The sequence below is a fragment of the Agelaius phoeniceus genome, chromosome 1 (assembly GCF_051311805.1).
Source record: "Agelaius phoeniceus isolate bAgePho1 chromosome 1, bAgePho1.hap1, whole genome shotgun sequence".
Taxonomy (NCBI): Eukaryota; Metazoa; Chordata; class Aves; order Passeriformes; family Icteridae; genus Agelaius; species Agelaius phoeniceus.
The window spans coordinates 41,363,212-41,390,103 of NC_135265.1; the positions used below are offsets into that span (position 1 = coordinate 41,363,212).

General features: G+C 39.6%; 1 protein-coding gene across 7 annotated transcripts in view; it reads left to right on the top strand.

The window, feature by feature from the left end:
- The window catches only part of RBMS3 (RNA binding motif single stranded interacting protein 3), a 705,639-nt gene that overhangs the window by 345,343 nt on the left and 333,404 nt on the right, over positions 1 to 26,892 (top strand). For all 7 annotated transcript variants that reach the window (XM_077177065.1, XM_077177068.1, XM_077177076.1 and 4 more), the window contains one exon: positions 11,154 to 11,323. In XM_077177065.1, coding sequence (XP_077033180.1) covers positions 11,154 to 11,323 — 170 coding nt within the window. The remainder of the gene's footprint in view (positions 1 to 11,153; positions 11,324 to 26,892) is intronic.

The window sequence follows — 26,892 nt, forward strand, 5'->3', positions numbered from 1 at the left end:
TTAGACTTGAACCTTTTTTTTTCACAACGTTTTGTGCATATGAGCCTATGACAGAGGCATTAAGTGGTATTAAGACTTAGAATATTTATATGTATCTGATTTGAAATATAAACCTTATTATTACATGCCATAATTCTTCAAGCTTCTATTCTAAAGCATGGTACAATATTTATTAAGAAAATGTATTAAGGAGATTTTCTTTCTTCCTTTGCTTATCCTGATTTAACATTTGAAATTACTTCAAATGCATATTCTTTCCAGAGGAAAAAAATGCCGACTTAAAAAATAAATCATGCGTGAATGAAGAATATTAAAAGGTCAAAAAGCCAGAAAGCTAACAGAAGAGATTGGAGGCAATGCTGCAGTGCAGAAGGAAATTTAAGCTTTTGTTTATCAGGAAATATATCATTTGGATGAAAAACAGTAAATAGAGATGGTGACTTGTTTCAGGAATTTAACATATGTACCCTGTTACTCTGAATTCCTATTGCCTGCAACAGGAGTAGCTCATTATCGCAATTAGTGGTGCGTTGGTTTTACACAGATGCATAACAAAGCAGATGCATCCCCACATTGCAAAGCTCCTCACCTCTGAGCACAGAAGTTCAGGATCTTCATATTGTCACTTCACGTGGTATGGAAAAAGCACATGGCACAGAGCCCAAAATGGTTTAGGCAGACCATCTTCAGCTGAGTCTGTGTCTGTTAGCAAGACACTTGGCTCATTGTGCCACAACATTTAGCAGAAAATAGTGATGATTTTGGGGAAATGAGAAAAAGCAAGTTGTTGCATTGAAGTCAAATTTCTGCACTATGAGACATCCTAAGCATATCGGAAAAAAGAGAGCAGGTTGCCTTTAGCAAACTGAAAGTTAGTTTTGTGTGGATATTGAGTCAACATTTCTGAGTGCATGAGTCAAATGACATTTGAAACTTCGGACAAGCACAGTGGCACAATCTGTTGTTGAAGAAAATGGGAAAGGGCTGAGAACTTACGCCATAGTAAATGTAGAGCTTTTAAATTTCTCCCCCCCTGCTCTGAGAACTGCTTAAAATCAGAGTTAGGGGAAACATTGAAGAAAAAAGTAGCAATTAGATGGGAAAGGACTTACTGAATAATATTGGATAGCAATTTTAAAGGTGATGGGTCCTTTGCATATCTAAGCAGCTGGTCAGGTGTATCTATATTCAGATTCACTGTTTTTGAAGCCCAATCGGCATTCTGAAATTAGTTTTACTTTTCAAAAAAAGCTTTGTAGTTTTTATTTGCCGTATAGGAAAAACATGCCAGAATCTCACTAGCTGCAAAAAACTTAGTTGACATTTTTCAGTGACTCTGAGTATTACAAAATGCCAATCATTCAGTAGTCCTGTGGTTCCAGGACCTCAAGTCATGGCAACAAAGAGCATGCTGGGCATTAACTGCTGTGGCATCTACTCAGACAGGTGGCCAAATACCCCTGTGAGTGGGCTGATCAATTAGCACCTTTGTCTCAGTCTGCATTTGGTGTGAATATAGGGTGTATCTTGAGTAGTTTAGTGCTCAGGCTCCAATTCAACCTAAGGTACATATGACTTCTTTGTAAGAGTGTGACTGGAAACAAAAGTATGGCAATATTTTGTTTCATAGATCCCAAAAGACACTAGTGTTGGGGTTTTGTGCTCACTCTCAGCATGCTTCAGTAAGTTAATTCTCAAAATCAATAAAATCTACAGAAAACTGAATTTTAAGGGAAAAAAAGTCTGTCAATAAATTATATTTAATTCTGAAAATTCCAAAGATAGAATAAAAAATTTCTCTAATTTTTGCATTAATTATTCAGTTTATTTAGTAGATTTTGCCTCAAGTGGATTTGATTGATGTCTGGAAGATGTTTTAATTGTAAGTTATATTAGATACTTGTTAAATCAAATAAAATTAAATGCTTTTCCCATACTAGCTCCCAAGTCTGCCACATGAAATCTAAAGAAAAAGGAGATTTTATAAGGTATCAGAATCTGCGGTAACAAAGTTGAGAGATCTTATTCATCTTCTGTAGCAAATAATTTAAAGCTCATAGTTGACATCCCAGAATGTTCCTGGCATATCTTGCTCAGTTTGCCATGTTCATAATGTTTGGTGTGCTCCTGGGATGCCAGTCATGTGATGCTTGAGCGCATTTTGACCTGAAGGAGGTCTGCAATTCACCTCCCCATCAAATTAAGGTTTGTAGACTACGATTCCTTCAGTCTTTCCATGGTCCCAAACAGTATCTCAGGTCATGCATAATGGTGACTTCATTATGAAGTTCTCTCTCTTATACAGTTGACTGGTTTTAAGAATGTAGAGGAGGATCTGGAATGGGACAGAGAGGTTCTTAACGTGGGGTTTCACACCCCCAGTGAGCCCTTCAGTGAGCCCTACCCCAGCTTCCCTGTCTCCCTTAGTCTTTTTTTGGTACAGTATTCAGGGCTGTCAGAAGCATGAAGGTGACTGGCACCACCTTTGCCAGCTATGTCCATCGGCTGACACCTTAATTTTAACCCAGACTTAAATTCTTACCCCCACTATATCAACTTACTCCTGGGAAGGTTTTCTAGCTCTCCTATAAATGGCATTACATACATTGGTCTCACAAGGTTGGTTGTGTACTCTTCTTCCTAAGTGAGGAATTATGTATGGACTGTAATGACTTGTGTGGGCAATTTTTTAAAAGCTGTTTTCTGTGATGAATGTGCTGGATGAGTTTGCACTGAAAGCAAAAATGTGGTGAGGTTTGTGATGGCTCATATCTTCTGTGGGCATCCTCTGGCATCCTGCCTAGGACCAGTGTGTTACTGTAGCTCGAGGGGTCTCAAAGAAAACACGAACTCTGGCTGTTGTGAAATGCCCCAAATTCTGTGGTGATGATGCCACGCTGCTGTGGAAAGGAAAAGCCTTTCCCAAACTCTGCGTTCCATGGATTCTTTTGGCCACAGGACGGGAGGCACAACTCATCTTTATATATACTGGGTGGAGGAGGCAGAGCTTCCCCCTGCACATCCAGAAAAGATCATTGTGGTAACATGGGGAGATGATGAGCAACATTCCTGGGGAGCTCTGCCATCCCTGAATCCTCCATCCCAACAGTGCTTATGTCAACAGTGGCAGATTTCCTGCTTAATTCTTCCATAAGAAAGATAAACTTAGGGAACTTGGTTGGATCTTGAAAAACCTTTTTGGTTGGGCTTTCTTTCTGCAGAATGAAAACACATCTGCTTCTGATATCTGCTCGCCAGATTCTCAAGTGGAGAGGAAAGAGATGATATCGACATTTAGTTTTGTTCTGTGCTGTAAATTCAGGTTTATGTGGGGAGCTTTTTTTGTAGCCAGGTTCTCACAGCAGTGTTGATGCCAGGGTATGTGTGGACTGTGTGCAGAAAAGCAATGCAGTGCAGCACGTGCCTGCTGTATCTCATTTCCAAGCTGCTTTTAGGCTGCCACATGTAAACAAATATCCAGAGAGTAAATTTAGTTTCTCAGAACCAAATATGTGTTTGTTCTTGCAAACATTTGGAAAGTTAAGTATCAGGCTCTTGGTCTGCATTTTTGTTCTTAACCTTTAAATGGACTAACAGCTTATTGAAGCCCCAAAACTGGATTTGTGGAAATGTAAACACAAACAATAATTTCTTCTTGAATTTGTTTCCCCCCCCCCCTTTTTTTTTTTTAAACCAGAGTTGTATCACAAACAGTAATTGCCATCATATTTTGATCTGTGCTCTAAAATATTCTTATTAGAGGAATTGCAATGTTTTATTGTCCAGGTTGCCCAGATTTAGTAATTTTAAGATCTAAAGTCTGTTCACATTTAGTCTCAGTGCATCAATAAAATATGAATGGATTGGATAATGAAGCAATAACAGTAATTTATGTCAAAGGATGTAGGCTATTGTTTACAAGTTTGCCAAAGTGCCAAAATACTTTATCTATAGAAAGAATTCTTCTTCTCCCTTGTGGGGAAATAAATAATTCCTCAGGAATATTCTGTCATGGGAGCCTCCTGCCATGAAATAAATGGGAGGAGACAAGGCTGTGAAGGTTATTTTCCACTCTGGAAAATATTTATTTGATGACACAGCTCTTATTGCTTGTTTTTGGCTTTTTAATGCTAGGGACTAAATTTTGCCTTCCTGGCTGGACATAAGAAGCCCTAAGTTCAGAGAAGTCACCATGTTTTAGACCCAAACTACAGGTAGTCTATGGATAAGCAGAAAATTGCTTATGAGGGATGAGTAGCTCCATCTGTGGTTTAATAATATGTGGGCAGAAGAAGGTGAAGATCTGGAGCTGGCAGCTCTGCAGCATCTATTACATCTATTCAGTGACCAAAACCCAGGCAGGCAGTGATGGCCAGGGTATTCTCTACTTGAAAACAATGCTTCTGATTTCTGTGCCATTCCCCTGTCTCGGACTGGTTTTTTTCCTGGAGCACATTCATCCTCAGGTGAGATCATCTTCAGACTCTGCTAATGAAATGTTCTCTAATCCACTTTATTATTTCAACTTCATCATACTTCAAAATAAGCTACTTTACACCCAACCAATTAGCTTTTCAAATTTCCTGTTGATAATGGTGGTAGTGCAGACTATTTCAGTCAGTCTTACTGGAAATAGGAGGTACTGTGATTAGTGAGAAGATTTTCAGGCTTCTAGTGTATGTCATCCTGGCTAATGACTGCTAAACTCTCAGTGCTCTTGAAGACAGTCAGAACAGTGAATTGCTGGAGCTTTTTCTTTGCTTTATTGGTTGGTTTTAATTCAGAAAACTCTATAAAATAAGACCTACTTTGTGGGTAATGTTCAATAAAGAACTTCTTCCTCTTCCTGTGGACGCCTCGATTTCTCTGTATTGTCTAGCTGTAAAATATTTATAAAATTCTAAAATCTGCACAGTCATGACTTGGAAGAGAATTATTTTGGATTAGGGAAAATTGAACCAAATTTCACCTGAGCTTTCATTCTATAGATCTTTAATGCTTTGTGCTAGGTTCAAGGGAATTGTAGGCCTCCGGAGTATTTAGCCTACTGATTTCAACAGCTTTGTCAGTGAAGCAAAGATCTCAAACTATTTTACTGATCCATCAAATCCCAATTTCAGTCTGACTGTTGAATGACTACTGTGTCTGTTGGAGGACTAGGTTGGGGCTTTTTTCATAATTTCCATTTTCTCCAAGTGACTTTTTTTTTTTCCTGTGTGAAATGAAAGGCTAAGCAAAACACAATTACACCTTTTTCCCATGTAATAAAGATATCATTTGGAATAAAGTGAGTTCAATATGTACATTACAATCACAATAGTCCTGTGAACACATAATTCTAAGTTTGTTTTTAAATTAAAAAAAATTATTCATGAGAAAATTAATTTTATTGGTATGTTATTATTTTAAATTATTTCATTCATTCAGTTTAGATACAGAATAGCAAAATAATTGTATGCAGAAATCATTTTTATCTGCAAAAGAATTAGGTTTAGTTATTAAGTTAGACTTTAATAACATTTTCCCCATCTTTAAGTATAATATTGCAATCCCTAGTATGTCTTTCATCCAGTAATCACAGAGCATTATATATGCCTTAGGAAGGTATAATGAAGAATCGTTACAGATTAGTAAACTGAGATGTAAGGAACTTAAATGACTTGCTTGGAGTAGTGCAGTGATTTTGTGGTACAGAGAGTATAACCCGGCAGCTATCGCTCACTGGGCTTCTTGTATCCAGCAAATCACTTTTAAAGGCCTTGGAAGGAATTCAGAGAAATCAAAATCCTCTTGAGGTGTGTTCTGGTTTTCTTGATTGAAAGAACTGTGAAGGAATAGACTTTGAACCTTATTGTCAGTGTTCATCTTCTGAGTTTACTCACGTTTTCACATGCCATTCCTTTACAAATTGAAAATGCTGCCAAGAGGTGACTCGGTGCTTCTACAGAAACAGCCTAGGAAGCTTTGCTACTGTGCAGAGGGGTTAGAAAATTCAGACTCTTTTACATCTGTTTATTTTCTCTTATATATGTGGAGAAGAATCCAAAAGAAGCTCTGTCTTCCAGACCTTCCTTGGCCAGATGGGAGATAGGCAATAGTCATGACTGGATTCTGCAAGAGCACTGAATGCCCTAGAGACTTGGGAAGAAAATTATAGCTGGAGTTCCCTTGACTGCAGCCTTTCTAAAATGCATGAGGTGTCCATATTGCCCGCTTAGATGTTCATTTTTTATTCACTTTTCTGTTCCATGTGTCTATGGATGGGAAATACAACTTACCTTCTGATGCTGTTCCTCACTGAGGAAGCAAACCAAAGGCAGGAGAGTTGCTGTTTCTTTGACCTATGTTTCTTTTTCCCTGTATTTCCCTTACTGCTCTGCTTTCTCTTCAACTGTGATGATTGTCTTTTGCTTAATAGGAGATTTTCTGTTCACTCAGCTCCAAAATCCCATCAACAGACTAAAAGTTGGTGGCATCCTCTCATCTTCTCTGTAATTGACTAGTAAGAACTCTCCAGCTCATGAAAATTACTCCTTTGTACAGTAGGGTACAGAGAGAACTGTGTTTTCCTAATGTGAGCTGTAAAATGGTATTTGCACAATTTATTTGTATTTACTTTGTCTTATTTTATTTTTCTCAATTGGGAGAGAAGGGAATTGTGTTGTAATTGGGCACTTAGATGAATCTAGCAGCTGGAAAACACTCCATTCAGAGTGAAATGGATAGTGTGTGTTCACAATTGCTTAAATAACACATGCTTTAATGTAGGGACTGTGTGTTGTACTCATTTTTTCATATAAAATATGGACTATGATAGGAAAAGTCAACATATCGGTGTTAATAGGGAATCTTTCCAAGACCTCCCTTTCAAGTGGATAAAAGAGTACAAATCTGGGATAGCCAAAGGTGACTACAAACAAATTGGCTAGTCCATTAGCATAGCTGTCCAGCTGCATCCTAGGCTCTGAGGCCACTCCAAAACCACAAGCCCGACTGCCTCAGAAGCCTGCCAAGGAGCCAGCTGCTGCTAATAAAGCAGACTCTACAACTTGGCATCTGGGGCCTGTGATTCCCATCCAAAAGGAATTGTATGTGAAAAATATTTGAAATTTGTCTTTTTAAGTAGTGTTTTGCTTTGGAAAGAAAATACTTTAGACTAAGCTTGCAACTAGTGAAAAACTACCTAAGAGTACTTGGTTGCCATGGAAGGATAAATACTGTTCTTGCGTAAGGAGGTTGGATGTTGGAAGGAGGAGCGTTGTTCATTTAATATCTGAGAGGCTTCTGGTACAACATTTTGGGGTTATTTACTTAGAAGGACCGAGGTGTATCTCATTATTCATGCTTAGCTGTGTGCAGTTTCACGGGACACTGTCTCAAAGTGTAGGGTTTAAGCAGAAGGGTGCATTCCTGAGAATGGGTAAGAATTAGCACATTAATTTTTTCACTTTTAAATAATGAAAAAGGAGAAATTTCATTCATTTTTCAAAGATGAAAACAAATCCTATTAGCCATCCATGCTAAATTAATAAGCTGCTTGGAATGATCTACAAACCAGTTCATTCCCCACACACTCTCCACTGAATAATGAAGCATGAGAATTGAAAAATGAGTTGGTTGCATTGGTTATGTGAAAAATAAATGGCAAAACCAGCTCTGAATTCCAGCTCTCTCTTGAAGTGAAAGATTTAGATTTTGTGTTTTTGTTTTTTTTTCCTAGATGTGTAGGTCCTGTACTTGGTTGTCGTGGCAAAACCTCTTTTGCAGGCTTCTACAGCTGGTGTCAGGGTGTTTCGAACCAGTCTTGACTGTGGTGCTCCTTCTGGCTCTTGAGGCAGAGAAGTTAAGTGCTTTTCCCCCAGCCATGGAGGGGTCCAACATCAGAACAAGGCACAGATTTCCTGCTACCAGGTGTGCAGTTGGTTCCCCAGACAGTGCCCCACTTTGGCATCATGCAGGTTCCTGTACCTAGTGGTCCATATCTGGGATCATCATTAGGTTGCCAGTCATTTCTTTCACTCCAGTTATTACTTGGAGATTACCAAACCAGATCCTTTGCTCATTTAGAGGCACAGTGCATACTTCTGCCATCAGTCATACACTCAGCAGCTCAGGAAACAAGAACGGGAAGCTTTCTTCTGACCTGAAGCTTTTAGTCTGGCAACCAGCCAGAAGATGTCATCAGCCTCAGTACAGGCAATTTTGTAATCTTTCTGCAGATGGTATTTTTGGGGTATTGGATATGCATGGAAATTACTGTGGACTGCTGTAGCTGAGATTTATTAGTGAAGAGGGTCTGGAGTGTAGCAGTGTTTGCTGGGCTGAGAAGATCAGCATCCCCTAAAGTGGAGTGTGGCTGTCTCTCTGCCCACCCCTAAAGCATCTCCGAGGATACTGCTGGGAACCCAGGCATCCATGTGTGCCTTTTCTCTGAGCAGCTCTTATTTGAGGGACGGCCTGTGATATGGCCTCATTCTCTGTATACGTATACTTTTTTCTTTTCTTTTTTTTTTTTTTAAGCTGTGGCCTCAAAATTGGTGTAAATGTATTTTGTGTTCACTTCTACATCCCCTTTCAGCTGGCTGAGAGGGATAAAATGTCTTAAGCTTAAATTAGAATTAGGCCCCCAGTGTTTTCCTCTGTGTGAGGATAAAGATCTTATAATAGAATGAAAATTGCTCTTTGTATTTCAAAGGTAAATTTCCACTTTTTTTTTTCCTTGCTTATTAGGTTGGTGTGAGAATAGGACATTTACTCATTATCCCCTGCTAAGACATATATAATAGTAACAATTAATAATTAAAGTACACAGCACTTCATTGGCTTATGGGAAGATATTTCACTGCTTTACGTCATTTACGTGCATTCAGTGCGCATGGTAATCTGGGAGGTGTAGGGTAAAGCAGAAAGAATGTAACCTCGACCTCTGTTGTCTTTTTATTTAACCTTGGCAATGCTCAAAATGTGCAAGGTTACCATGGGATATTTCCTGAGCTTTTGATATATTAAAGCCCAATGTGTTATACACAGTCATACCTGTTTCTTCCATGGCCATGCAGTGCACAGAGATTTAAATATGCTTTCAGATAGGATATGATAATATATAGGTGCCTACGTATTTAACATAGGTTAATGGTGCCTGTAGTGTTATCCAGCTGGGCCACAGCCATGGCATAGAGCTGATTTCCAAGATGTGTCCCCCGTGTTGGAGCTCAATTGAGGTGGTGCCTGTGCTGGTACTCAAGGCTGCTGCTTCAGCTCTCTATTTCTGGGAATGACATTGAAGCCTGAGTGGGTGGGGATTACCCAGTGATAAAATGTGTGTGCAGAGAAATATGATCCGTATGCATTAAGTGCTTTTGATTGTCAGCAAGAGTATCTGTGCAGAGACTTGGGGAAGGGAGCTCATTGCCCTTTCTCTTTTACTGGAGATGAGAGTGAATGTCATTACTTGATAGCATGGTGATCACACTAAAAACCAGTATTTTTTCTTTTAATGGCTCCTACTTGAGTCACATTACAACCAGGTGAGATTTCAGAGGAATTCTGATGTCTTGACACTTGGAGCTATGTTCCCTCTCTCCTGGTTTAAATGGGAGAAATTGGGAAGATGGAAGGAGGAGGCCAGGAGGAAAGGCATCGGTGCAAGTGTGGTGTTTCATTTCATTGAAATGTCTGATCATCGCCTGTCATTGATGCCCCCCTTATAGTCTCCAACTTTTTTTCCTGCTAAATAAGGGACTAAACAAAGGGACTTGTTTGAAACAGTTTAGAGCTGCTAATTTAGAAACATCCATCTACCAAGACTGTGATTTAGTGTATGCATAATTATAAGCACTAAAGTAGAGCCACTGACATTAAAGGGGCAGTTGATTAGCGTGATCAGAATTATTCACAGACTTAAATATTTTCTCTGTCCAAGGCCTAAAAGTAGAACAAGCACATTAAAAGTCACTAAAGTGTCATTGCTGCTGTAATGAAAATTGCAGATGTTTTGCTTTTATTAGTCCATTAGCATAGCACGGTTATCTTAGCATTGGTCCAACATTTACCTGCTGTTGTCACTAGACATATAGCTAACAGAGTGTGCTGATTGTGTTGTGGAAATGGCATTTTCTCCCTCTCAGCAGGCAGTTACATTCCAGGAGCTCTGACTCCAGTTCCCCTGGCTGCCCATCTGGAGCTTGGTCCTCAGGATACTCTAGCTCCTGCAAGTTCTTCCCTAGATTTCAGCTTTTCTGCATAGGTCACAGTGGTGACAGGATGGTCTCCTCCTTCCAATTGCTCCTTTGTTCTCCTGGCAAGCACCCTGTGCTATGAATAAATACTCCAGTGGTCAGAGAGCCAGGGATGGTTGCAGCAATTGAAATTCTCTGTTGTTGCCTCAGATCAGAGATGTTTAGGTAATTTTTCTAGCATGTGGGTGTCTTTTTTCACAGCATGTATTTACCAGTGAGTTAGGGGAGAATACTGTTTTTCCCTGTGAGAATGCCTCCCTTCTTAAGCAATATTTCCCAGTTGCTGTGTGTGGTTTGTGGTTGTTCAGAAGTGGGTATGATTTTGAGAGCAGAAGGTCGTGGCCTGATTGTCTTTTCCAAACCCTGTTTCTCTATTGCAAAAGACATCCGTAACAACAGAGTGTTTTCAGGCTGCTTTGGAATTTTTCTCCTCTCCCAGCCTAGCCAACCCTCTGCCACCTGACTGTGCGTGTACTGGGTGCTCCTCATGTTTAGAAAAGACTAACTCGGCTTCTGGCATCAGCTTCTGTACCTTTGGCTAGATATTCTTATTTGTGTTTTAGCATACTCTTAGAGCAGATTGTGTTTAATTTCTTTCTTTAGTGCTAGTTACTCCTCGAGTATCTGTCATTTCAGAGCTTTGTTTTGTGATCTAGCTACTTTAATTCCAAATTAAAAAGTATTGCATTTCATAGCTATGGCTGAACCCAAAATGTTGGTTGGTCCTGTTTTGCATTTGCAAGGCATTGCTGGCTTGGAGTGGGTACAGGTGCCATCGTAGTGGGTAGCTGGAAGTGGTCAGGGAGGGCAGGACAAGCATAGCACAGTTCTGGATTTACCCAGGTAACGCACACGATTCTGCTGCGCCATTTTGCCTTTTCCAGTAACAGCCTTTTTGTTTTGCTCTGTTTGCAGCAGTCCTATGCACCAGCTCCCCACCCCATGGCTCCTCCCAGCCCCAGCACAAACAGCAGCAACAACAGCAGCAACAACAGCAGCGGAGAGCAGTTGAGTAAAACCAACCTGTACATTCGAGGCCTTCCACCCGGCACCACCGACCAGGACCTTATCAAGCTGTGCCAGCCGTAAGTGCCCTTCCCATACTCGCTGTGTTTTGTAGGAAGATGTCAGAGCTGGCCTTCCTGCTTACACTTGTGTGGCCCCTAAAAGGCATCAGAAGCCTCCTGCACTTGAAGGTTGACTGTTTTTCCTTTAGTTTGAACGGCTAATTAATGCCTGCTAAAACCTTCAGGTAATGAGTTAAGGGGAAGAGAGCTGAGGGCCTTCACATTGACTTTTGTTTGCTCTAATGTGGTTGATTTCTTGTGTTAAAAGGAGAATTTGCATGGCAGGAAAACCTCCCTAATGACAGAATTTATAGTTATAATGATCTGTGAATCACAACCCAGTGCACAACACAACATGGGTGTTCCTCCCTCAATCATTTATCACATTTTATGATTGCTGTGTCACATTGCTGGGCTCAAAGATTGAGAAGTATGAAACCCACTGAAGGTGGCCTTGTAGCCATATAATTAACATCTAATTAACTGCAGTGCCACTGAAAAATGATGCTGTAGAAAGTCGCACCTTCTACCTCCCTGATTATCTTGAGAGTCATATTTGCATACTGTACTGATAAAGATTGGTTTTATTGTGTTTTATTTGTGTTGAAACCAAAGAGGTGGCATAAAGGAGCTTTTTTGCTCCTCATGCATCATCAAAAGAACTATTTCCTAAAACGTTGCACTCTTCTACCCTTCTTCTCTTGACTAAATGTAGTGGGCAATATGGAATGAAAACCTGATTGGAATTCTAAAGTCTTGATTATTCTTGTCGACATGTGGAAAGGGAATAATCCAATTTGAGATTCCAGCCAGAGATCACCATGGTGGAACTTAGCATAACACTTTTTTTTTGCATTGGAATAAGCACAAGGAGAAATTTAAAAATAAAAGTCCACTCTTGGTATGATGCAGAACTGCAGTGGTTTTGCCATAGAGTCATCTATTCCAAAATACAAGATCATCTCTGTGTTTTGTAATCAAAAATCAGCCTTTCAAAGAGATATCAATAAATGAAATCTGGTAAAGTAAGGAACAGTCTGGGGCTGATCTACAGACCTGAATTCAAATGACTGTTGTTTTGAAGCTTGCAATAGGAGTAGCAATTCAGTGGGCTTCTACAATTTTATGTCATTCTGCCTTTCCTGATTTTGATTTAAAATCCTGAAAGACTTCCCTGAGTACTCTTTATGTGGGCATGTCTGGCCAGGACTGGAGATAGCATCCTTACTGAAGTGAAACCTGGACTTGAGTGAGCTTGAAACTCTTCCCTGTGACTTTCTGCTATTAAAGCTTCTGTGGTAGAACTGACTCACTGCTCACAGGAGAATAGCCTGCTGGTGATGTTTTGTATTTCATGCAAGCTGAAATGTGAATGTACCTGTCCAACATTTCTACAAACTACATTCACTGACACTTTCCACACATGACAGTCACAGATAATCCCAGTTCAAGGGCCAGATCCTCAGTAGGTATAAATTGACTGTAGTCTACTGATGTTCAAAAGGCTGGTTTGCTTTCAAAAAGCTGTTTTGCGATACATCTTCTTGCAGTCTGACCCTTCTCCAGTTCACATAAACCCTTTTAGCTGATCAGGACTCAACTAACTATTCCTAAAGGAGTCTCACAGCTTTGGGGCTTAAGTGCTGCATTCGTGGTGTGGGGCTGTGGTGTGAGCAGTGATACTTGAATCATGAAGTTCAGGCAGTGTGTCCCTAACCCTTGTCTGCGTATGGGAAGTGCAAATCAAGTATCTCAGAGCTTCCTTTTAGTGCTGTGGCAACTTTTTTCATGTGCTCCACTAAACTTAATCTGATACAAGATTAGAGGGCTTTGTCTTGCTGTCATGAGGTTCCTGTGTGAACAGATGCTCTTTAAGGAAAATGCTGACACTCATTTTGCTGATTTTTCTATCCTTTGGCTGAATGTCAGTGAGGAGAAACTGGATAGTTCTTCTGACTCTTTTTCAGAAAATTAAAAGAATTTATTGAGGCAGAAGAGAAAGACAATGTAGGGAAACTTAAACATATGAAAATACAAAAATTTGTACTGGCTGCTGTGGTGGTGCCTCCCCCCCCACTGCTTTCCAGGCTGCAGTGAGATCTGAGAAATGCTTAAATCTTACTTTTGCTCATACTCTTGCCAGTGATGTTTTAAGCAATCTCAGACCCTCTTGCTCACGACAGCAATATGTAGATTTTAAGTAATACACTGCAAGATATTTTCTTTACCTTTGCAGGTGGTTACACAGTAGAAGTAGATAAAGGTCTAAAGCTCCTATCTCTTCACCTGTCCCCACTCCCAAAAAAACCCCTCAAACCCAACCCTTCTCCCCAAAAACCCCACTAAAACCAAACCAAACAGTCTGCTGCTATATGAACAAAAAGGATTTTTCTGCTCAGAAATGTTGTCCTCTGTAGAGCTCTTTTGTAGCTTACATGGCTGGGGCTTCACCAGGCATTAAAGACTTCATGTGAACAGGTATTTACAAATGAGCAGAAGGTGCTGGCTCCTAGGCTTCCTGCATAGCCTAATATTAGCATCATTTGCTGCAAGATGTGAAGTAAAAACCTTAATTCCAATCTATGAGCCATATTATTATTTTGTAGTAAAATATTTTTGGAGAGCTGTAATTAAGGGAAGTATTGACCAAAGCTGGCTTATGTCCAGCCCACTGGTTCCCATAGGCTAGCTGCCAGTGCCTAAAATGAGCCCTTCTGAACCCATTTCCTCTGCTCTAGCATGGGACAAGGCTGCTAGCAGTACAACTATCGTTTCTAATGTCTCACATTTGGCAGGCTGAGGAATAATGTTCTAAGCCCACAATATTTCCCTGTCAGAAGTACAGGAAATGCTGTAAACACTAATGTTTATGTACATTATTATAGCCCATCCCATTTTCAGGTTTAGTCCCATATGGAGGCCACCCTTCAAGTCATGTGTAAAGTTTTTCATTTAATTTCATTTTGTGAGGTGTGTTAAGGAAGCAAAACCCCTTTAATCAGAATTGTAAAGATAAAGTATGGGGCTGTTTTGATGAATCCTCCCTGCTTTTCTGTCTTTCTACTGTGTGTTTTTGTTGGTGTGCATTGCACACTAAACAGAAAACAGCAGACTGGAGTACCATTGATGCTTGAAGTGCAGAGTCCATTACACGTGATGTGAGACATTTCTGACAAATGTTCCGACACTATCAAACCTTTTATCAATTTGAGAGTAACCTTGTCACAGTAATCTGTCAAACTGTTCATATAACTAAAGGAAAACAAGTCATCATAGGCTGTACAGTAGCTGAGTAAATGAAAAAAAAATTGCTACTGGAAGATATTTCTTTTTGTGTGGTTCTGATCCTCAATAGTTGGTTTAACATGTGTCCAGCAGAATTTCATCAAATTCGCTTTTGCAGCAGGGAGCTCTTACGTTGCACTGTATCTTTTGGGACTCTATACAGTAACTCTTTCAAAAGTTACATCAAAAAAGAGTAAAAGGGTTAAAGCAAGTGAGAATCTATTGTTCTTTTGTGTATGCATAATCTTCTGGATTTTCATAAACACTGAGTAAAGGAACTGCCAAAAATGGACCTTGGCCTCACTTAACATTTCCTGAGGTTCTTAAAAAAAGAGGCTTTATACTTATCTGTGAATTTATTGATCATCAGAACTTATTAGTCCAAAATTTAAATACTTACATACTTCATAATATTAATACTAAGTATCACATAGTTATAATCAGAGGTACACACTCTCTGCTGATGCAGTGGTATACACCATTGTATGTGTATCTATCATTGAATGTGTGTCCAGTAAAAATACACTTTTCATCAAAAGGGAAGATAATCAGCCTTAAAATGTAACATTATAGACAGGAAAATTTGCAGGGTGTGTCATTTTATAAGCAAAATATAAATTATTATCTTTGAAATAGTCATAATCTGTCACTTGAATTTTCATGCCTTGCCTTATATTTCACCCAGAAGAATTCTAAGATCTTCTTAAAAACATACACAGATGAATTAGTGCCTTATTATTATACTAGACTCATCCTGTTCTTGCTAACTGCATCCTGGTGAAGATAAGTTGTAAGAAATCTGACACACAGACTAAATATCTGAGGTTTATTGTTTAAAAACATATTTAGTTTAAAGAAGTCAGTCTGCTTCTCAAGATTTTAATTTTTCTGTTTGTTCTTACATTTTTGCACTGAAGAAGATTTAGGCAAAAAATTTTTTAAAAGATAAAATAAGCTTTGCAGAAGGGAAAGAAACTTTTGGACAAGAGTTGTTTTAGATCTCTTCTTCCCCCCTCAAGTAATTTTGAAAAGTTGGCTTAAAACTCCAGCATTTGGCTAAAACCTAAGCCTTCCTCGTTGCATAGTTAAGACATTGACATGTATTCAAAAGATGACCTCCCTCCATCTTGATTCAGTCAACTTGAGTTATTTGTGTTCCAGGGTAAAATTAAAGGGCCTATTTAATTAATTAAAGCAACACCAACAATAGAAAACAATAACTAGAGAGACTAAGTCTGTCTAGAAATATCTAAAGAGGGTAAGTCTGTATGCTGCACAGACTAACTCTTGAGGAAGATAGGACAGAATTCTGAGGTTTTCCAGGTATGGGAAATCCCTGCTGTATGATTTCCATGAGTATTGCTTTCTTTAAATAACTTCTACATTGATACTTTTGAGCAGATTATTCAATGTTTTGTGGTTGTTTTGGGTTAGTGGGGTAGGTTGTTTTAATGGTTTTGATTTTTTTTTTAATTTCTCTTTTGTCTGAAGGTATCCTGACTGACTCCTTGACAATTCATTAAGTGTGAGATTTTTGCCTCTCGGTTAATTTTGAATGCCCTTGGTTTTGTCTCGTGGAATGCCTAAATAAATATTCAGGCTGTCACTGTTTAGGTTCTACTAAAGGGTTAGTCCCAAGGCTAATGTGACTGAGGTTATCAAGTGAAAACTCACACATTAATTTACTTAAATTCTAGACTATTTTTGAAATGAACTGTGTGCATTCCTTTTGCCCTCACAGAAAAAGGTTGAGTTCATTGAGGTTTCAGAGGGGTTCAAGGTGCCTTTCAGGATAGGTTGTCTTGTTAATAGCTGCAACAAGTGCAACATTTCCATTAGACCAAGCCTTATAGCAAGTTCATAATGGTCATTCCTGCCATGTGTTAAGGCAGCCAGAGTTATACATTCCTGACTATTTTTATTTTCTTTTTATTTTGTTTAAACAACAAGACTATATTATATTATTATTATATTATTATATTTATTATATTATATGAAAACTGACGGAATGAAGGTGTGCGGAAAGTAAATTCTCTTTCTTTCCATTTTCTTACTGCATTAACAAGTTAAATAAAAGTAATTGAAAATACTCTGAACTATAGATAAAATAAAGGCTAACCAAAATACAACTTCAATAGTGAGCTCAGGACCAAAATATCAAAACAATCTCAGCAGTAAATCTGTTCCACAATGAAGTCAGACAAAATTTGTACGCAGTGTAAACTGATGTTCTCATCCCGACCCTTGTGAAAACAAAACCCAAACTACTTGAGACTTACAGACTTAAGAGCATTAGGCTGTCTGCTCCTCAATTTTTAAGAAATAACCTTTGGAGTGGTAAAGGAATTTTCTGCATTCTGTAACATTCTGTATGTTAAAGCAATGTGCACTCTGTCTTCCATATTAATTCAAACAGAACCACAACCTCCGTCTCTCCTGTAATTAATATCAGCTGACACCATTGCTCTGTGATATAGCAGAGACTGAGAGGGCATGAAGGTGAGACCACTCATTCAGTGGGATTAGCTCATATAGGAACCATGTGGCATCACAGGGAATAGCTCCTGCTTAAAGTCTTGGTGGATATTTTGGTTCAGTGTATCCAGGTAATATGAGAACTGGGAATGGCTATGAAATCTGCTGAAGAGATCAGTCTTCATGGGAGCTAAAGAAATGCCCACATTTGAGGGGAAAAAAGAAAAAAAACCCCAAACCTCCTCCTTTCTCCTCCCCTGGATTTTCTTTGTTATTCCAAGTAAAATCAGGAAAGCAAAGTCAGTCCTATGAATGGTGCACTGCTGGACCAAGCAGCCTGCTGGACTAATGTGCTGATAGAAAGCAAGAAGGGAACTTCATGAGTGTATTCCTCTCATTTGTTAATGTTTGTGTTTACAGACCAGAGAAAAACACACTGATGCCTTGCATTGAAATAATATTCATTCTTCTCAAGTTCTTTATATCATGGACTTTTTCTAAAAGTTTTTTGAGAGGGCCAGGATGGGGAAGGAAGGGTAATTTTTTTTAAGTCAAAATGCTTTTGATCAGGAGCCAAATGGTGAATTCTAAGGGTGCATAATGTAGGCATAAAAGCAGAGAAAACTGATACTGTGCATATGTTTTGTTAATTCTTGCATTGAAGACATCTTTACAGTGATGATGCTTATCAGTGCTGTGAGAAACATTCTAGAACTCTCTAGGTCTGAAGTGATGCAAGGCAGTGACCTTGTATTTCCTTTGAACGACATCTTCGTTTCCAAAATCAGTTGTTTTGCAATTTTGCAGTCAGTTATATTAAGATTATATTTTTGCAGTGTGTAAATATGGACATGGATGTGTACAGATTTTTTCTCCTTTACCTGATATAGTTGAAAAATTATTTGTACACTCATTTCCATTGAAATAATCCCCAAACATCTTCCATTGTTAGAAACAAACATTAAAGCTGCCTCAGTAGGCAACGAACCAATCCTCTTCTTACCTTGCCTCTTTCATCAGGGAAAACAAAACTTTGGGTCAGCAAATGCCCAGAGCACTACAGAGAGCTCCATCTGGGATGTGAACGTTCCCATTGTCAGGAAGAAAGGCAGAAAAATAATCTGCGTAAAGTAATAAATGAGCACCTGCACTCTCCTCTGTTTTGAATGTGCCTGTCTTTTCACTGGTGTGTGACAGAATGTCAGTGAGAGTTTCTCATCTCCTTTCAAGTTGGATGAACCTGATTTAATGGAAGATATGGGAGGAGGAGAGCATTTTCAGAAACTGCTGCTGAAAATATTTCTTTTGATGAATTTTAATTAAAGTCCTTGTGGAATAAAAGAGAAAGAAAAAGTAAAAAAAAAAACCAAACAAAAAACCACCCCACAGCCAAAAAGACAACTCAGAAATATTGAGCTTTCTGTAGCAATGTGAAGGGCAGGACCATAACAGCCACTTGTTCTGCTGACTGTGCAGGAGGGATGTTGAGATAGGAGGGCAACACAGTTAATGAGCTTCTTCTAACCTGTGCTATGTTTCCAGTCTTTCCTTGTCCTCCTTCTTTCTCCACTTCTCCAGTATATTTTTTGTGCAGCCAGTCAGCTGTGGCATCACCATCTATTCACAAGGCTACTCATGTCTCCATTTGAGTCTGAAAGTGCTCATGGCTGGGAACTGTCCAAAGCACAGACAGGCTCTCCACCATGTGGGACATGTCTATTTTTGTAATGTGGATGTTCTCTGTGAAAGGGCTTTCATAGCCATGGATCTCTCGACAGTCTGAATTTTTCAGCCCCTTAAGGTGTCCTGTAAAACTCTGATGTTTGGTTTCTGTTTTCCAGTGAGGGGGCTGGCTGAAATGCTGTTGGTTTAATAAATGTTGCTTCACTGCTGTCCTTTAAGTCATAGCAGTGTTTTGTTGGGTCTTTTTTTAGTGCAAGTTCTGGTTATCTTTATTTCTTCTGTTTTGAAGCTTATCCATGTGTTTTAGATTTGTCTGCATTTTTGGTGTTTGTTCTCCTAAATTCCATGGTGTCAGGTTCAGTGTGTCTTTCTGATCTCATATCCTTTGCGAGCTGATGGCAGCAGTGGGAGAGCAGAGCCAGTTGCTGTCTTGCATGTGTAGAGAGTGGAGACGGAAGTTCTGTGACTGGCATGTGGTTTATACTCCTTAGGAGCCACCAGCTTTTGAGAGGAGATGGAGACATGCTGTTCACACTGACATTTGTGTAGCAGAAATGTTTCTTTAACCTTTTCCTTGAAGGTATGACGCAGATAATGTTCTGCTCTGTTTGAGAACTACATTGTCCTAAAGCTTTGCTGAAAGAAAACAATACCAGCTATGCTTAACAACCCCCCTCCCCAAACCAAGAATAACCTGGGCACTGCTTCCAGCTAATGGCAAAAACCTTAGTGCATGCCTGCAATTTCTATGTGAGGGGAAGTGGCAGGCCAACTTTGGTGGCAAAGCTATTGAATATTATCAGCACGAGAACAAAAATGTCATTGTGTTCAACCACTAGACTTTCTCATACCATTCCAAACAAGCATCGACAAGAGCTCTGTGCTATGTAGCATGCAATGTCCTTCATTCCAAGTATTTGGTAACTTCCCAGAATTATTTGTGTGACAAGTGTTGCTACTAGATTTGTGTTAAAAACTGCAAAGGCTATAATTTGTTTTAAAGATGTTCACCAGAGGAGGAATTTCTTAGAATTGTTGCAACTATGTCAGAGGTTTTTCTATTTGCCTCGTTATAAACAGAGACAGGAACAACAGAATGTTTTCAGCTTAATTTTTAAAAGATGTTGAACTGACAGAGATCTAAAAAGGTTTTCTCTGTCTTGGGCATGTATTTTCTGTGTCCCCATCAGGAGCTCTAGGGCATGTGGAGACCTCTAGATTCTGGTTCTCTTGGAAGGTATCTGGTCACACTCTGGGGGCAACCCTGAATAAAACAAGGAAGGCAATAGCAACGTGGAATTATAGGACCTAGTCTGAAATAGGATTTCTGCCAACAGATGCCCAAGTCCATGGAAGCTTCATGGAAGCACAGCAGTCTGTTCAAATAGCAGTAATTGCAGGATCACAGGCATGTTATTGTTTCAGTGTGATGCAGGTAATAAGTGAAGCATTTATGGCTATTACTGCCTGGTGATCACATAAAAAAAAAGAAAACAGACATGCTTTCCTTACTTCAGCTTCCCAGTTGAGCATTTCCATATTCTCCTGGGGTTATAATCCAATTATAAAACTTCAATTATTTTCTGTAATTCATTGATTCAAGAAGAACATTAACTTTTTTAGCTTTTTTATAGTAGGGAACTAATAATTAAAAGGGATAAAATTATTCACAAAGTCATAGAATTTAAGATCCAGAAGAGACCAAGGAACAGTCTACCATAATTTTCTGGTTGATTAAGATCTTCAAATTTCCTTTCTTTGTTCCTGGACTAAGCATAGAAATTTGTTTTGATGTAAAGAATGTGTTCCAGAACAGCACCCACTCTGGAACTGAAGATATAAAAACAACAGCAAACCTACCACTGTTACTAAGAGTTTGTTCCTGTTAACCATGTTCCCTGGTCAGAATTTCTAACCCACTTGCAAATCAAGTTTCTGGTCTTAATTTTTCACTGTTTCTTCTTGATGTAATGAGATTAAGGATCTCTCTGAATTCTCTTGCTCCATCTTCTCCCAGATGCACTTATGCAGTCACTTCTCGGATTTTTTTTCTTTAAGAATCCAAAGAGATGGAGCAGTTTAAGTATCAGATTGTAAGACAGTTTTCTCCAGCCTGGAGATAATTTCATCAAGGACTGCAGGCATCATTTAAATGTTTTTAAAACTAATTATTTCATGTTTATGGATATTTGTTATTGTATTTAGCTTATGTATGTTCACATATGTCCTTAAGTGGATGAAGTGTGTTACTGGAACATCTGTGTTTTTAAGCAGGAGAAATTATACTCAAAAGCTGCTGTGGTGTCTTATTAGGAGTGTCAGGAGGTGCCACATGTACTCTGTGAGATCACAGAACACTGGTACTAGCATTATGTCAGAGGCAGAAGCTCATCTCTAAACCTCTGAGGTTTTGATTACCTTTAATGTTCAGTCTTGTGTCTGTCCATCCTTGGCTGAGAGCAACAAAACCCCATAGAATGAGAAAACTGCAGCACCCTTGAAGCTTTCCTTTTAAAAGTAAGGAATTTGCATTTAAGCCATACCTAACAATTTCTCTACTCATCTTTAATGTGTTGGGTCTCCTCTGTTTTACTTAAATCAACACCAAATTTAGAATTGCCAATTAAATGGACTGTGGCTAGGAAGTTTTTTTAATGATAACAATTTAACACAAGTATTTCAATATAAAGTTTATTAAGTGCCATAGGAACAAATGAAGTGCCTTATAACAAATAATTCCTATCACATATGAACATACAGCCAGTTCAAGGGCCTGAAGGATTCATATAGAATAATCTCTTGGCTCAGAAGAAAATAAAGTCAGGGTAAGTGCTTCTAGATGGAAAGGAAAAATGATGCCTATGGTGGAAAAACTGGAAAGTGACCAAGTCCTTGGTGGGGTTTAAATGGAAGCAAGGCACTGTACTCATGCTGTGATTTTAGTCATTGCCTAACATAAGAATTGGACTACAGACATAACTGTTAGCAGGTCTTACAGACATGGGAGGCAGGTTGTAATGATCCAGCTGGTCAATGCTATCAGCACTTTCCAGAACTGTAGTTGTTCCATCTCTGTTTTCATGGAGTGGTAAGAAAAAACTCTCTCTTTTGTAATATGGGATTTGCAAGTGGTAATTCTTAATGGATTCCTGTGTTTGTTCATTGGTTCTTACTGAACTTAGATATAAAGAAACAAGAATTTCTCTCAATAACAGGACCACATTTCTTGTCCCTCCTGTGTCCCTGCCATGCTGTTCCCATGGGGCTATGGTTAGTTGGTTGCTAGCAGCTGAATCTCCCACTGCTTCTGGTCAAGTATAGCTGCATAGGCAGCATAGAGGCATTTTTTTGGTGAGGAAGAGGTGGATTAGAGAGGCAGGAAGTGTAACTACAGCTCATTGCAACTGCTTGGATGATTTTGTCTGTCAGTGTGTAGAGAGCCAACTATGTGAAAACTCCTCATTCTCCCTCATTCTTGTTTCAATTGCTCCTCATCTCTCCCTCTCTTCTCTGATGCAATCCTCCTGTAAAGAGGGATGTTTCTGCAGAGTTGTCAGGCTCATATTTGCTTAGAAGGTGCTGGTTAGCAGGGCAATGGTATTGAGAAACTCGTGTTGAATCTCCCTTTGGAGGCTGCTGTGGAGTTTTTGCAATTCACATACGTATGGCATTTTAGTCTCTCCACAAAGACTTGGAAAGGGATTTTCAAAGCACTGTTAGTAGCCACTAGTTAGTAGCTGTCACCAACCAGTGTGTGAGGCATGCTCTCAGTGGACAGTTTAGCAGCTCTCTGTTGCACCTGGAGCCAAAAGGTCACCAAGTAAATACATCTCTATCTTTTCAAGCTGCCAAGTCACGGCAGCATCGCGTAGGACTCGGGATGCTGAGCCTGTGAGAGAGATCTCTGCATCTCAGCAGACTTACAGGCCTGGGGACCTTTTCTGGCTGAGGGATATGCTGTGGCAGGCTGCCTGGTGGGGACATCAGGGTAAATTAGATGTGCTGAGGGCTCTTGGGATTCAGGCTGTGTGCCAGCAGTAAAGTGCTTGTCCCCTCCTAACGAGGTAGCCCTCCAGTCCTGCTATCAGGAGGGTTGCAGCTGCTCTGCTTAATGGTATTTAGTAACAGTATGAGCAGTAAAGTGTGCTCTCCTGTTACACAGAAATCCACTAATGCTGGCATCAGGAGTGGCGGGTAATTCAATCACACCCCCAGAAATGATATTAACGTAGCATTAAAGGGCTGCGTAGACCAGCAAAAGACAGGAAATTATGGAGTTTAGGCTTGAAACTTTATCCTTAACTCACCCATATTGTGTTGAGGTATTTGGAAATTTCCACAGAGCGTACGATTTTATGAGACCTACAGTGGGGTGGATTGTCCTGTTTGTATGCAGAGGATTTCCTCGGTTAATATTAGCAAGCATTATTGAGAGTTATATAAAGAAATCACGGCACAATATACAAAGTGTAGCTGGACAATGTGAGATTTAAATATGAACATCTTGGTTTGGGCAGTTCCCCTCCCCAGCTTTTCTGAGGTGCTACATCAGGCCTTCACTGTGTTGACATTTTTCAGATCAAGTTGCAGTTTAGTAGCTAGGGCCCTCTTCCAGTTTCAGAGCTAATTTTTAGAGTTGGGTTTTTTCTGATCACAGTCACTAAAAAGGTTTTCTTTTGTTTAAAATTTGCCTTTTGATTTAAAGACATTGCTCCTTTTTATTTAATGTAAATTCATTGGAACCAAGCTGAATATTAAACAGAAAGCACAAAAGCCAGCTCTATATCCATCTTTAAGCTTTATGAATAATTTTCCTTATATTTGGTCCTGCTGAAACTAGTAATGTAGCTTGTGACTTCGAGTCCTCCATTGTACCTCCCTAGAGCAGCAGGGACAAAAGGAAGTTCTTACAAGAAGCTCATGGGTCAAGGAGGAGATGAGTCAGTTTAGAGTCTATCCACGAGATGTTTCTAGAGAAGGCTTAAGCAGTTTTGTGAGTACAGTCATTTTGTGCTACCCGTTGGCATCAGAGACACCAAGAGTTAAGGGGAGAATTGCCTGTCACTCCAAGGATGGGATGTTGCTGCAGTCAGATATAAGATGGCAGATCTCCACCTTACATGTAAGATGGTGAGGCCAGCAGGTGCACTACTTGCAAAGCAGCTGAAATGGCAAGAAGCGCAGCACCCAGGTATTTTCTCACTTCTTCAGGCAGGTTGTGCAGTCTGTGCTGAAATGCATTCTGCCCTTGGGACTGCCTGATGCAGTCCCCAAGTAAAAACCTGTATGAGTCCAAGTAACATCTGATTAGGGTTTGTTTCCATGTGGGGGAAGAAGGGAACTAGCTCCTCTGGGAGAGAGGAAACTACATAATAGTTGTTACCTGGGAGAGATTAAAAAAATTTCAATCTAATGCAGTGGAAGTAAAAAGTGACAGAAACCAGCAAGAATCATTTTATTCTTGTAATAGCTCATTTGGGGATTTTGTATGGTGTTTTCTGGGAACGATGAACTCTTGGTATGGTTGAGCTCTGAGGCTGTTACAATTTTTCCCCGTGTGCTTTCTGTGCTAAGGAGCAGGGGAGGAGTGCCACCGTGTCTGTCTGTCTCTGTGGTGAACAGGATGGTCATTAATGACCATGCATAGAACAGTAGGATGGCTGTATCCTGGGGGAAATCAATTTTCTGCAGAGAGTCAGGCTTGTAAAGAGTAGAAAATTTCCACTGAAGGGGAGGAGGGGAATAGGGGACAAAATTGGTAGAGCAGGGATTAAAAAATACAAAGGCTTCAAATGTAAGGGAAGACTCAAAAGGCTTTCTGTTCAAGGTGGTTTTTTTTTTTCTTCCCCTGTCAAAATTGAGCAGGTCTTGAACATACTAATCTTAGAGGTGGGCAAGAAATCAGCCTCTGGGAGAAGGTTAGGGATGGGGGACATGGGGAGGTTGGCGAGTACCCTGCCTGGGGTTTAAACAAATGATGACTCTTTTTTCTCTTTTTAAGTGCTCTCTTTTAGATAGGGAAAAGCATGCAGAACTGAGTCAGTAGTGTGCATTTCAAATTCACAGCATGCAGTTCCTGAAGGAGCCTCTATTGAAGATGCTTCTGGGTATTAGAGCCATGCAGTGAAACCTGGGACCAGGTCAAAGCCAGCTGAGAACACAGCCGTGTTCTACTGCAAAACTGGCATGGGTATGGTGTGGGCAGGTCCTTGTGTTCCTCACCATGTGCAGGTGCAGTTTGGGAATTCAGACTAGGGCCTGGATTTTTCTGCCATTCTCCACACTTATGCTTTTGTGTCTCTTCTCTGAATCAGTTTCACTGGGACATTGAGTGTCTCTCTCAACTTTGGGTGGCCTCCAGGCTATGAAAATTCTCCCACCCTCTCCCACCACTGTAATAGTTTGCTTCACTCTCACTTTTGTGAATTTCCTTCTAATTCAACTTTGCTGTTCCCTTTGCAGAGCTGGGGAAAGTTTTTTCGGACTCTGATATGAGACTAACATGCCTGCATCCTAGAGAAACAAAAGCTATTTCACAGGGGAGATAAGGGAACTAAGCTGCAACTGGGGTTAAGTATCATTGTTCAGATAACAGCATTAATAAGAGTATATTTTCTTAGACTTTTTAAAGTATGTTTGTGTATCTTAAAAATGTAAGCAGACATAAACCTTTGCATCTCAAACAAGAGGATGATTCTTTTCTGACTCTGCTCAATATTAAAGGCTAAACCAGAGATAAGATAACATACCATAAACATGGAAGCTTGAACAAAGAAACTGTTGTCCTGAGAATGTGGGAAACACAAAGAAACTGAAGTCTGAACATAGGAAATTGTCTTAAAAAATGGAATGTTGCATGTAGAGAAACATTTAATGGCTCTCAGAAGCTGCAAAACAGGGCAAATCCACAGGTTTTTCTCTTGATCTCTTTGGTCTCTGGAACAAGCCCAAGTAAAGCGAAGGGCAAAGGCATATGGGAAATGAGTAGCTAGAGCAGACCTTTTCTTTTGCCTTGGCTTCTTACTCAAGATGTTGGTCTTTTGAGAACTTCCTTTCTTGAATAGCAGAAAGGAAAAGGGTCAGAAACTCCCAAAGTCTGAGTCAGTGGGAGGAAAGAGTGCCAATGCTGTTTATGAATAAGATGTTTCAGGAATGCATAAATACATGGTCTGATATTGCAAGTGCTAGGTTGATGAAAGCTGGCCATTGGGTGCATTCAAGTCATTCACAGTTGTGAATATTTGCAGAATATTTGCCTGTTTCTTGTAGGATGTGTGTTTGACTCCATGAAGAATGACTGTGACCCTTTTACATACGTTTTGTGCTTGTACTGCTTCTGATGGGATGTTCAAAAAGCAGACAGCTTGCTGCTATAGGTGATCATTGTGTTACTAATTTTCAAACCCAGCACCTTTGGGAGATTATATTTGGCAGAATAGCTATGCTGGAATATAGTTTATCTGTATAGGATATACTTGTTATTTATGTGTGAGATAGCATTAAGTGAGGAGTATCAGCACTATGGTTTTGATCTGTCTTTAAATCCAGCTCTTTTTATGAAGTAGGGAATAGATCACAGGCTGGATTTGTTCCTTGCTATAATTTTTTTTTTCCTTAGGATTGTTTTCTGGGACCCAAACCATGCAACTGTCAAGCAGTGTTCTTACCCTAGGTGAAGTTGTTCACTAATATTTGATGAAGACGTAGCCCTTGGTGTTGCCATGCCTCAAAATTTTTTTTGCTAGGTTCACAGCATTTGTTTCTTAAACCCTTAGCTCCTTAGGCATGTGATAAGGTAGAGAACTCAGCTTTCAATTCTTATAAAAATGTAGGTTTCTTTCCCTCATGGCTCTAAAGAGAAACATGAAAATACAGCCTGAGTCTATAACAGTGGCTTGAAATATATAAGCAAAAGAAAAGGATATCTCATATTTATTTATTTGTAATTTTTTTTTAATATCAAAATTAACTTCATAATCTTTTCTTGTGCACTAAAGAGCAATTGACAGTGAGGTCCTTGACCAGCTTTGGAAAGACATGGATTTATCCCAGTGAATCACAGTTCTCTCTCTCTCAAAGAATGCCCAATACTCAGAATGAGGTCTCAGATTTTCCATGTGTATCTTTATATGGTTTGAGGATTG